We start from the raw sequence: 12,590 nt of genomic DNA on the forward strand, positions 1-12,590 counted from the left end.
GAGTTAAATAAATCTATACTCTTTGGAACACAACTTTCAGGCAGCTAATTTAAAGTTTCTGAAAGGTGCCGATTAATGCAACACCTCACAAGAGTCCATTAACAGAGAATTTTTAAAAAAGTTTAATCTTCTTGATCATTCTCGCCATGCCCCTAGCCAAGCTGTTCCAGTGCAGCTACAAAACTGGCATCCAACTATCAATGTGGAAATTGTCCAGGTACATCCTATAAGTTTTTATATCACCAATGCTCAGTTTGGGTTCCACCAGGGCCACTCAGCTCCTGACTTCATTACGGCCTTGGTACAAATATGGACAAAAAAGCTAAATTCCAGATGTAAGTGAGAGTGGTTGCCCTTGGCATTAAGGCAGCATTTGACTGAATGTGGCATCAAGGTGTAGGGAGGTCCATGTTGAATAATTTTAATAGTTTTAGTTTAGTTATGTTCAATTATCAAGGAATCAAAGTATATTAATCAATTAACTCAATATGGTATCATACTATCAGAGTTTCTCTCTTTAGGTACATTCCTACTTGACAAGGGATGTGTGCCACAGTGCCTTAAGTAAAAGTAGGATCACATTTTATGGTTTTACTGCAGAACAAATGTTGAAGTGAATCACTTACATTTTATGGCTTGATTGAGGATACATGTGAAATTGTAAAAAAAAATGCTGCAGAAATGCTGTAGACATCAAAGTATATTAATCAATTAACTCAATATGGTATCATACTATCAGAGTTTCTCTCTTTAGGTACATTCCTACTTGACAAGGGATGTGTGCCACAGTGCCTTAAGTAAAAGTAGGATTACATTTTATGGTTTTACTGCAGAACAAATGTTGAAGAGAATCACTGTTACATTTTATGGCTTGATTGAGGATACATGTGAAATTGTAAAAAAAATGCTGCAGAAATGCTGTAGACATCAAAGTATATTAATCAATTAACTCAATATGGTATCATACTATCAGAGTTTCTCTCTTTAGGTACATTCCTACTTGACAAGGGATGTGTGCCACAGTGCCTTAAGTAAAAGTAGGATTACATTTTATGGTTTTACTGCAGAACAAATGTTGAAGAGAATCACCGTTACATTTTATGGCTTGATTGAGGATACATGTGAAATTGTAAAAAAAATGCTGCAGAAATGCTGTAGACATTAGGCTTTGGGAAGGGATTTGACATTTATGCTGTATTCCTGTCAAGTGTCTGTTGTGTAAAGTAAAATAGCTTTAGGTCTCAAAATACAGTTCTATGTCTTAAATTGTCTTATCTTTTTCACTTAAAGTGCCTCTAAGAGAAATAGTCACTTTCCTTCAAAGTATACACAGGTTTGTGCATTACTGTGGTTTTTAATATGTTTCTGTAACAGTGTTGTAGTTACATAGCTTTAGAGACTTTTATTTTTTATGAACATGTAACGTGTTAACAGAACATGGTATTTTGTAATGTGTCTATTACTCCCTTGACTTTATGTATTGACTCCACTCATCTTTACGCATTGATTTTATATGTACTGTCGTAATTTTCTAATTGCTGTATTAGTTTAAAGCTTGTGTATCTCTTGTACTTTTAGTTTTTTGTTTTTAAGTAACTTGCTTCAGCATAAGCACTCACTAAGAAGTTACATATAGGCATCTGGACTTTCCAGAACACCCAAGATGTATGAATTAGGTCTTTTTGGGACATGAGCCCCAAAGGAAATCAATCATGAGGAAGTGACACCAGACATTCTCTTATCACAAATAAGCAGACATTACCTTGCAGAAATTACCTTGTGGTGCCTTGTCATCTTAGTGGAAAAGCTATAAACTTAATGAAATAACAGGGAAAAGCTATAGCGAGAAGGAAGTTGCCACAAGTGACTGACATCTTAAGGAACCCATTAGGAGTTAACGGGGAGTGACATCAGCAAGATGATCATCCCCCTTAAGAGACCAATCAGGCATTGATCATGCACCATTCAATCAAACAGGGACTGATCATGTGCTGTTGGGCCAATCAGAACTAAACTATACTACTGACCCTGCAGAGAGGTAGTTGCTAGCAAAGGTTAATAAGCAACAACTTTCAGTAGCTAGGTGCACAACGCAACATGAAGAAAGAAGATAAGACTTCAGTCAACATAAAGCGCCGGTCAACTGGAAATCAAGAGCCAGTGTTCCAGAGCGAACAGGTTGATCCACTGCCTTGTTAAGTAAAATAATTTTGTATTTATTACGATTAACTTAATAAATTCTGTGCAACTTATGGCAACATACTTGCACCCAGAGTGATCTGTAGCTAGTCAGGTGCTGCAGGTTCCTTTTAGATAAATTTCCCAACTCATTGTAACAACTGTAATTGACTTGTGTATCACAACTGAGATTAGAGTGAACCCCAGAGCTAATAAAGGAGCCTGAATAAAATCAAAATCAATGGGAGACACGGTGAAAAGCTTTCCACTGCTTGGAGTCATACCTAGCACAAAAAGAAGATGCTTGTGGTTGTTGGAGGCCAATCATCTCAGTCCCAGGACATCTCTACAGAAGTTCCTCAAGGGTAGTGTCCTAGCCTCCTCAGGTCCTGAAGCAGTCAGTGTCCATAGGCAGCAAGTTCTGGACAACATTCAGGCTTGGACTGACAAGTAGCAAGTAACATTTACACTACACAAGAGAGAACCTAACCATCTCTCCTTGACATTCAACAGCATTTACCATCCCATTAGAATAATATTTTTAAAAGTAACAAACGATCATGAACAATATAATCAATAATTTACAAGACCATTTGCTCTGGTTACTACATTTGCTCCATACTTCTTGCCTCCCTCTGTGCAAGGTTATATTACGTTATTAACTCCTTGATGATTTGCAGATGCACCAATACTGAAGCTGGATAAACACCAACCCCAACACGTGGCTTCGCTACACCAATGAATTTTAGATCAAGGGAGTTCAAGAAAAACTAAGTATGATATAAAAAGTGAAACTCAGAGAACCCAACGAAACAGTTGATTACACATCACTACAGTTCTGCAAAGCCCATTTTCGGGTTACTTCAACTGAATCATTCCTCAGAAGATGTTTAGTTTAAAAATTCAATGTTATTCTTTTATTTGTTAGGCCTTTTGTACAGAGGGTGAGAATTTAAACGTCTAGCAGAAATTACTCATTGCCAGGAACAGCATTGAAAGTGATGTCTACTGTAATGGAGAAGAAGTCCAGAGCCAATTGCTATCATGCCTGGCTAATTTCTAGTCGCCTCCAGGCTACATTCGGCAGAGACTGTTTGATTATCTGGGCGGTTATGAATGGAGTTGAATGAAATTGAAATGAATTGTTTGAAAGCTTCAGTGTTTTGGCCATAAGTTATAAATGTTTCTTGGCTCTGTTTTATTTACTTTAGAAAAGCCTGGGATCTTTCCTTCATAAAAGAGAAGGCTGAGTACTAACCTTATGGAGTTCTAAAAATTCTGAAGAAGTTTTAGTAGGAAAGGAATACAGATGATGTTTCCACTTGTGGAGAAGACTAAAACATGTGGCCATAAATACAAGATAGTCACCAATAAATCCAATAGAGAATTTAGGAGAAACTTCTAGATCCAAAGAGTGATTAGAATGTGGAACTCACCATCACACTTGACAGGGTAGGCACTGAGAGGGTGATTCCCCTGGCTGGGGAATCTAGAACACGGGAGCCCAGTTTCAGGATAAGGGGTCAATCGTTTAGAATTGAGATGAGGAAAAATTTCTTCACTCAGAATTGTGAACCTTTGGAATTGTTATATGATAAAATTCTTCGTCAAGATGGACAGTGATGTAGTTGATTCTGAGACTAGGGTCCTGAATCCTAGTAAAGGAAACTATGATGGTATGAGATGGGAGTTGGCTATGATGGATTGGGAAACGTTACTGAAAGGGATGACGGTGGATAGGTAATGGCAAACATTCAAAGCGCGCATGGGTGAACTGCAACAATTGTTTATTCCTGTCTGGTGCAAAAGTAAAATAGGAAAGGTGGCCAAAGGTGGCTTACAAGGGAAATTAGAGATAGTATTAGATCCAAGGAAGAGGCATACAAATTGGCCAGAAAAAACAGCAGACCTGAGGATTGGGAGCACTTTATAATTCAGCAAAGGAGGACCAAGGGATTGATTAAGAAGGGGAAAATAGAGTACGAGAGTAAGCTTAGAGGGAACATAAAAACTGACTGTAAAAGTTTCTATAGGTATGTGGAGAGAAAAGGATTGGTGAAGGCAAACGTAGGTCCCCTACAGTCTGAAACAGGGGAATTTATAATGGGGAACAAAGAAATGGCTGACCAACTAAATACATACTTTGGTTCTGTCTTCACAAAGGAGGAGGCTAATAACATACCAGGAATGTTGGGGATCACAGGGTTTAGTGAGAGGGAGGAACTGAAAGAAATCAGTATTAGTAGGGAAATGGTGTTGGAGAAATTGATGGGAATGAAGGCTGATAAATCCCCAGGGCCTGATAATCTACATCCCAGAGTACTTAAGGAAGTGGCTTTAGAACTAGTGGATGCATTGGTGGTCATCTTCCGAAATTCTATAGGCTCTGGAACAGTTCCTACAGATTGGAGGGTAGCTAATGTAACCCCACTATTTAAAAAGGGATGTAGAGAGAAAACAGGGAATTATAGACCAGTCAGCCTGGTGTCGGTAGTGGGGAAAATTCTAGAGTCCATTATAAAAGATTTAATAGCTGAGCACTTGGAAAACAGTGGCAGAATCAGACAGAGTCAGCATGATTTACAAAAGGGAAATCATGCTTGACAAATCTACTGGAATTTTGAGAGAATGTAACTAGTAGAGTTGATGAGGGGGAGCTATTGGATGTGGTTTATTTGGACTTCCAGAAGGCTTTTGACAAAGTCCCACATAAGAGATTAGTGTGTAAAATTAAAGCACATGGGATTGGGGGTAGTGTATTTGGGATGGATAGAAAACTGGTTGGCAGACAGGAAACAAAGAGTAGGAATAAACGGGTCTTTTTCCAAATGGCATGCAGTAACTAGTGGGGTACCACAGGCATCGGTGCTGGGACCCCAGCTATTCACAATATATATTAATGATTTAAATGAGGGAGCTAAATTTAACATCTCTAAATTTGCAGATGACACAAAGCTGGGTGGGAGGGTGAACTGTGAGGAGGATGCAGAGATGTTTCAGGGTAACTTGGACAAGCTGAGTGTGTGGGCAAATGCATGGCAGATGCAATATAATGTGGACAAATGTGAGGTTATCCACTTTGGTAACAAAAACAGGAAGGCAGATTATTATCTGAATGGCTACAAATTGAGAGAGGGGAATGCGCAATGAGACCTGGGTGTCCTCATACATCAGTCGTTGAAGGTAAGCATGCAGATGCAGCAGGCGGTAAAGAAGGCAAATGGTATGTTGGTCTTCATAGCGAGAGGATTTGAGTACAGGAACAGGGATGTCTTGCTGCAATTATATGTGGTGAGACCACACCTGGAATATTGTGTACAGTTTTGGTCTCCTTATCTGAGGAAGGATTTTCTTGTCATAGAGGGAGTGCAGCGAAGGTTTACCAAACTGATTCCTGGGATGGCGGGACTGACATATGAGGAGAGATTGAGTCGGTTAGGATTATATTCACTGGAGTTCAGAAGAATGAGGGAGAATCTCATAGAAACCTACAAAATTCTAACAGGACTAGACAGGGTAGACGCAGGAAGGATGTTCCCAATGGCGGTGGGGGGGGTCCAGAACCAGGGGTCACAGTCTGAGGATACGGGGTAGACCACTTAGGACTGAGATGAGGAAAAATTTCTTTACCCAGAGAGTGGTGAGCCTGTAGAATTCGCCACCACCAGAAAGTAGTTGAGGTCAAAACATTTTATGTTTTCAAAGAGTTAGATATAGCTCTTGGGGCGAAAGGGATCAAAGGATATGGGGAGAAAGCGGGAGCAGGCTATTGAGTTGGATGATCAGCCATGATCATAATGAATGGTGGAGCAGGCTTGACAGGCCAAATGGCCTACTCCTGCTCCTATTTTCTATGTTTCTATGTTATGATATGGCAGGTGGTAATTGCCAGGCTGACCAAAGCCCAAAGGGAAACTTGGCCAAGCTATCACAACATTACCCAAAAGTTTTCTACTTAGCTAGATTCACAAATAAACATCCTTTTCCAGGCAACAGTCCAAATAGATTCTTAATCTATAAAACATCCAGTAATATTACTACAAGGCACCCACTGTTGCTATAAGGGAAGTATTTCACAAACTTCCGTCTCACTCACTTGACAATCGAAATCCAAGGCTTGTAACAAAACCTTGCCTTCTGGAATAAACAGGCACTTCTCTGGGGTGGCTAGAAGGTGTTACTTCATAGTACACCCTAAGATCTCACATGACCACTCGCCTCATACAGCTTTCAATCTTTCCTTAAACATATTTTCCCTCTTTAATCTTTAAACCTGTCACTCTCACACCCCTTTGAAACTCGAACTCTTCCAAATAAGATATTTCATGTTTCCATCTTTTTGCTTTTGGATCAATAAAACTATGAAATCCCCACTTCTTGTTTACCTATGAACTCCTGCAAGATGCATTTTCCTTGTCATCTTCTAATTCCCCTTTGAAATTTAAACAGCCTCTCAACTTATCTACAGATGCAAATGTTAACTCTAACCTATTTACTTGCACCCCATCTTAGCTCATCCTTTTCCATTTCAAAATGCCTGCTTTTACCTAGCCCCTTTGATGATTTAAACTTTGCAGTGACTATCTTCAGTTTAATTAAATTAGTCACATACACACACAGCCTGCTTCACAGCATCCCACAGTAATATTAGGAAAAATTATATTCTCTTTAAAGAATTCTCTAACCCAGAAAGTTATTGATGCTCCATCATTGAGGACTTTTAAGATCAAGAAAGATAGGTTTTTGATCTCTTGGGGAACCGAGGATATGGGAAGCAGGTTGGAAAGTGGAGTTGAGATAGAAGTTCAGTCATGGCGCAGCAATCTCAAGTCCACTCCTGTTCCAATTTCTTACATTCTTGTGTTCTTTTGCTCATATTGAGTAGTTGAGGTAACTAACATACATACATTTAAGGAAAGCTGCATAAACATGAGGGAGAAAGTCACAGGGTTATTATGAAGTAGGGAGGGAGGCTCATGTGAATCATAAACACCAGCGTTAACCGGTTGGGCTGAACGGCCTGTTTCTATGCTGTCAGTCCTATGCAAGAGCTGGGAGGTTGTCTGCTATCCTGACCAAACTTTATTCTTCAACCAATGTGTTGTACTGCAGTGCCACCACTGGGAGGAGGGTGCCAGTACAATGTGATGTGTTTGCACAGGTAATTTTATGACAGGACTATCTAAAAATACAGACAAAATATGACTTTAAAATGACAACTGTAATATTGTTCCACTCTTTTGCACTTCTAATGAAGTTAGCTGTGACAGTAAAAACTGCCTGTTTACAGTAAAGCAGTTTTACTAAATGGTGACTAGATTATGTGGAACAAAAACTGAAACTTATATTTAGCATCTTCTTGCATCTCTCAGAAAAAAATGACTTACACTGAAGCACAGACATTTGTAGCAAGTAGGAAAAGTTAGTTACTTTACACACTAAAAACCCAAGAACCCACAAACAGCAAAGAAATAAATAATCAGTTAATTTATTTTTGTTGAGATTATTTTCTATTGCCAGTTTAAGCTATTTGTACCTTGTTTTTTTGTAACTGAGGAAGTCCATAAATCAGTTCTGTGCTGCTTCTTCTTCCCACTATTATCTGGGTGTACATGAACCTAGGGGAAAATTAAGAGCATATATTAATAGCAGCAAAAGTATGGAGCTGGCAATTATGAAAACACTGGGAAAACTCAGTATTTAGAAGCAAACAAAGTTACTTACAAAATGATGGCAGCATTTTAAATACATAAGCAAGTTTACATGTTGTGTATATAATAGCAAGTATGTAGGAGGCATGCAGAAGTGATCATTGGCCATAATTTTGCCCTTGGTGGCAGTGCTCGGCCAGGGCGGTTGAGAAGCCGGCCGCCACCCGTGATCGGCATCGCACCGCGATATCACGCTGGTGGGCCAATTAACACCTACCCAGTGTGAAATGCAAGCAGCAGCGCTGACCGTTGCATGCGCCCAGAGGGTGGGCGGGGGGGGGGGGTGCAAATGCAAATTTCACGCATGCGTGCGAGTGAGCGCTCCATAATCCCCCACAAGGCACGGAGCTGACTCGGGGATGAAGAGATGTAAAAAAAAAATGTTAAAAATAAAAATGTCATGAAACATGTTCCCTCATGTGATTTTGTCACATCAGCAGGGACATGTAAACTATGAAAAATTAAAGTTTTAATCTTATTTTTATTTGCTGTAGGAAAGCTCATCCCGCCCATGGATGAAGTTTCCAAAAAACCGCAAAGGCTGCTTGGCCTTTTTGCCTGCCTGCCAACCGTTAGGTTGGATGGGTAGCAAAAAATTTGATTTAATTGGTTACTTAATGGCCTTAACAAGCCTCTTAATTGTCGGCGGGTGCGCTGCTGACTGAACTATCACGCGATTGCGCGTGGGCGTTGGCACGATCGGCCGACGTCAATGCACGTCATTTTACACTCGAGCGGGTTGGGCGCGCGCCCGTCCGCCAAACGGAAACTTCTGCCCAGTGTAATTTCCAGACATTGGTAAATTTACAGTCCTAACATTCCCAATGTATCTCAAGAAAACATGATAAATTTAACTGGCAACCTTGAAAAATGACTAAACATTTCAGAAAAGTCAATGATGTTTTCTCTGAGTAATACCACTGTTAGAACACCATTAAAAAAAAAATTCAAAAATAACCTTGTAATGCTTGGCTACATTCAGTCCCATCGTGTGCAGTGTAGTACCTTCTTGAGGACTGCTGCAGAAAACAATCTGAAAAGGTAGTTTTATTGTAACAATAAAATATTGTAAGAAATTCACCACCAGTTCCAATGCTCATCTATAATATGCATTCTGATCTACTTCAACGCTTCGGTGCACTGTTTAATTCAGCTGTTGTGTTGAATCTAAGACAGAATCCTCTTGGTTTTGGGCTAAATCCTGTTTATCAACTGGCCTTTGGGCTTTAGTGACCTTGACTTTTGCCATTGCTTCCAGAGATCATATTTTATACTGCACTATCTCTGTTGCAGTACCTGGTCTGCTTTTGAGGACTCAGTTTTCTGTTCCTCTGCTGGGAATTTTCACTCTCTGCTGAGTTAGCTCTGATTTGTTCCTGCTGGTTCCCTTCCTGCTGTAGATTCCTTCCCTCGCTCTTCACCCTTCACCATAGTGAACTATTTCCCTGCATCAGATTTGCCAGTTTTTCATGATCTACAAATCATCAATAACCATTAAATTACCTTTGCAAAAGAAAAATGTCAAACGTCCTGATTGGCACTTCATATTTTGTGCATGAGCTCCGCTTAGTTGATGGCATTACCATCTGAGAAACATAGATCATTCCCAGGTACTGCCTTCACTTCCTCTTAAGAGGCATGTAATAAGTACTGTCCATAATTATAAGATATGTTCTTTAAAATTAAAAAGGAAATAGTAGCAATACTTGGCGACATGATTTTCTCTCCCTTTCCCATCTTATGCTGGAAAAGCAACAGGAAACAAAACACCCATCAGGGGACGAATTGAAAAGAGAACCTGCTGTTATTCCCAAGAGCTCAAAACCTTGGCCATGGAAAAACAGATGGGAATGCAAGCTGGTTAACTTTACACAATTCACGCCCGTGGCAATTAGAGCTGTATATTGAAAATATTCCATTTATATTGCTGTCACACCAAGTTACAATGGTTCTGTTGGAATCAGCAGTAATGTAAAAATAACATAGCTAAATGGCTTCAATTTCATAGGCAATTTTATAATCAAAAGTGATCTGCTGACAACAATCCTGTTAGCTTATGAAAGTATGTGGTTTTCAAACAACACAGCTAACCTGTCCACCCACAGTATAGAAAGATAAAAGCAAAATACTGTGGATGCTGGAAATCTGAAACAAAAACAGAAAATGCTGGAAAAACTCAGCAGGTCTAACAGCATCTGTGGGGAGAGAAACAGAGTTAACGTTTCAAGTCCGTATGACCGTATGAAGAAGGGTCATACGGACTCGAAACATTAACTCTGTTTCTCTCTCTACAGATGCGGCTAGACCTGCTGAGGTTTTATAGCATTTTCTGTTCCTGTCCACATCGTAATTGGATAACCTATGTAACATGCCAGTGCCTCATCATAACAATCAAATCGTCCCTCCAAGTTAAGAAAATTAGTTTAAATAGTCAGTTGTTACAATATTGCTATGCATCTAAACCACTACACTGTCTATAGGACCATTATCGGCTTCTTCTACAAGCAGAGTTTTGGATAAGCTGAAATTTATGGAGGATGGAAGAAGGGAGGTGTTGTAGGGTGTTGGTTATAGTTCAGTAAGTCTGAAGTGTAGTTAACTGTAAGTCTTTACTGACTCAGATCTATTTACAAACATATAGTAAAGGGTGCAAACTAGGAGCTGTCTGCATGCGGCTCTGTCCAATACCACACTAACCCGGAGTGTGGGTCATGTGCTTTCTTACATCACTGTGGGTGGTACTGTACACAGTCTCACATTAACCCTATATGTGCCAGTCCCTTATACTACAGGGGGCAGGTCATGAGAGCATTGAAATTAGTCAGAAGGTGGCAAAGGTAGAAATGAGGGTTTCAGCAGCAAATGGGCCAAGGCAGGGCACAACCAACCAATATTTGTTATGGACATAAGGTAGGAAACTCAGCTCGGGTCAAAGAGAGTGCTGAGGTTATGAACAATGCTTTAACCTGAAACAGTGAGCAGGAAGGCAGCCAATTTTTGGCACTCTTCCCCTACCATGTATTGAATTCATCTAGCACAAGGTTGCGGGCAGAGGGTAGTGGGAGGGCGTCTGGGATAGTTGAGAATGCCAAGGAAGGGAATTCAGATAGGCAGGGAGAGAAGAATTAAGGTATTGCAAAGCCAACCAGTGAGGGTGGCAAATCCATTCAAAGCATCATCTGCTGGTGCATTATTGCATTAGCTTTACAATTCCTGGAAACAGTCACTGCTTTTAATATGTAACAGATGCGTGGTCCAAACCTCTGTGTACACATCACTCTTATGTTTCAGGCTACATCTCATTTTCCATAATCGACTTTAGGTTTCTTTCATAAACTGGAAGCTCAGCATTCTCTGTGCACTCAGTTCAAACTAGCAGCAGGCATAATTACACTTTTGCATTAAGTATAAATCAATTTTAAAAAGGAAATGATTATTTAGATCAAGTTATTAATAAAAAAGACAATTTTATTCAAAACTATGTGGTGCTCTAAAAATACTGCAACTTTCGAGGTTCACAACTTAACAAGGCACCTTACCTCAAGAATGTCAGCTACCTTCTGTAGTCCACTTGTATTGGTGAATATTCCACTGCCTATAGACAGGCGAATAAAGAATTCAGTTTAACCTCAAGCTCCAATGATGTCAATGTTTTGACTAACAACTTATTTGACAAGATTTTGGAGGGAGCATAGACACATGTTTTCAAGGTCAGAAACCAACTTAAAACATTACTAGCAGGTAACTAGCCATACACAATGAACAATGAACACACAATGAAATCTTTGTTGCTTTCCATTTTAGAACTACGTCCTCCCGGGTGAGGGTAATTCACAGGAGCTATATTTTCATTGTCCGGACCGAGCAAAATACGTGAACTGACAATATACAAATGTTAATACATACACAAACACCTGAAACAGTCAGGATTATTATAACTAAATTAATATTTACACAGAAAGTTCCTGTACAAATTCATTTGAATCATTAATACAAACAATTTTCTCATGGTCTTATTACTGGCAGATATTTGACCCCACCTCAGACCCCTTTGAGTCTCATTGTGGATAAGAGCTGGATTTTCGACTCTTGTTATTGACCAGTTCACTCCCTTGAACATAATTAGCTAAAATTTTTGGCAGTTTTAACATACACTATACAGCAAAAATAATCAAGTAAATTTATATATACTTCACAGTTTTGCTTGAATTACCCAATAAATGAAAGATGCATCATGAAGATAGCCATAAGAAAATATCGATCCAAAATTCTGTACATCTGTGAGAGATGCAACAAAGTTGAAAAGGCAGACTATATCAAATACTTACGCTCTGACAGAGCGCTCATGATCTGTTCCAGTGCTTCTAAAATTGCAGACTTGTTTTGGAAAGTAATTTGAGCTTGTGCAAACAATTCAAAGATGAAACTAGAAATAAAGATCATACCATATTAGAGGAAAATCAGTAATTACTGCCCATAAACTAGGAAATGACTTAAATAACTACAAAATGTATTGTAAATAATCAGTAGGTCAGGCAACTGTGGAGAGAGAAAGAGTTAATGTTTCAGGCTGATGACCTTTCAGTCTGATGAAGGATCATCGACCTGAAATATTAACTCTGCTCCTCTCTTCCTCAGATGCTTTGTGCCCTCCCAAGTACTTATAGCATATTCTATCTCAGACTTCCAGAATTTGGAGTA

The 12,590-nt window shown here is 39.4% G+C and overlaps 1 protein-coding gene across 3 annotated transcripts in view; it reads right to left on the reverse strand.

Moving 5' to 3' along the window:
* rtel1 (regulator of telomere elongation helicase 1) overlaps positions 1–12,590 on the reverse strand; it is a 132,203-nt gene that overhangs the window by 63,413 nt on the left and 56,200 nt on the right. For all 3 annotated transcript variants that reach the window (XM_078555291.1, XM_078555292.1, XM_078555293.1), the window contains 4 exons: positions 12,218–12,315; positions 11,429–11,484; positions 8,848–8,922; positions 7,715–7,796 (listed from right to left, as the gene is read on the reverse strand). In XM_078555291.1, coding sequence (XP_078411417.1) covers positions 7,715–7,796; positions 8,848–8,922; positions 11,429–11,484; positions 12,218–12,315 — 311 coding nt within the window. The remainder of the gene's footprint in view (positions 1–7,714; positions 7,797–8,847; positions 8,923–11,428; positions 11,485–12,217; positions 12,316–12,590) is intronic.

This window comes from Cetorhinus maximus, chromosome 13 (assembly GCF_964194155.1).
Source record: "Cetorhinus maximus chromosome 13, sCetMax3.hap1.1, whole genome shotgun sequence".
Lineage (NCBI taxonomy): Eukaryota > Metazoa > Chordata > Chondrichthyes > Lamniformes > Cetorhinidae > Cetorhinus > Cetorhinus maximus.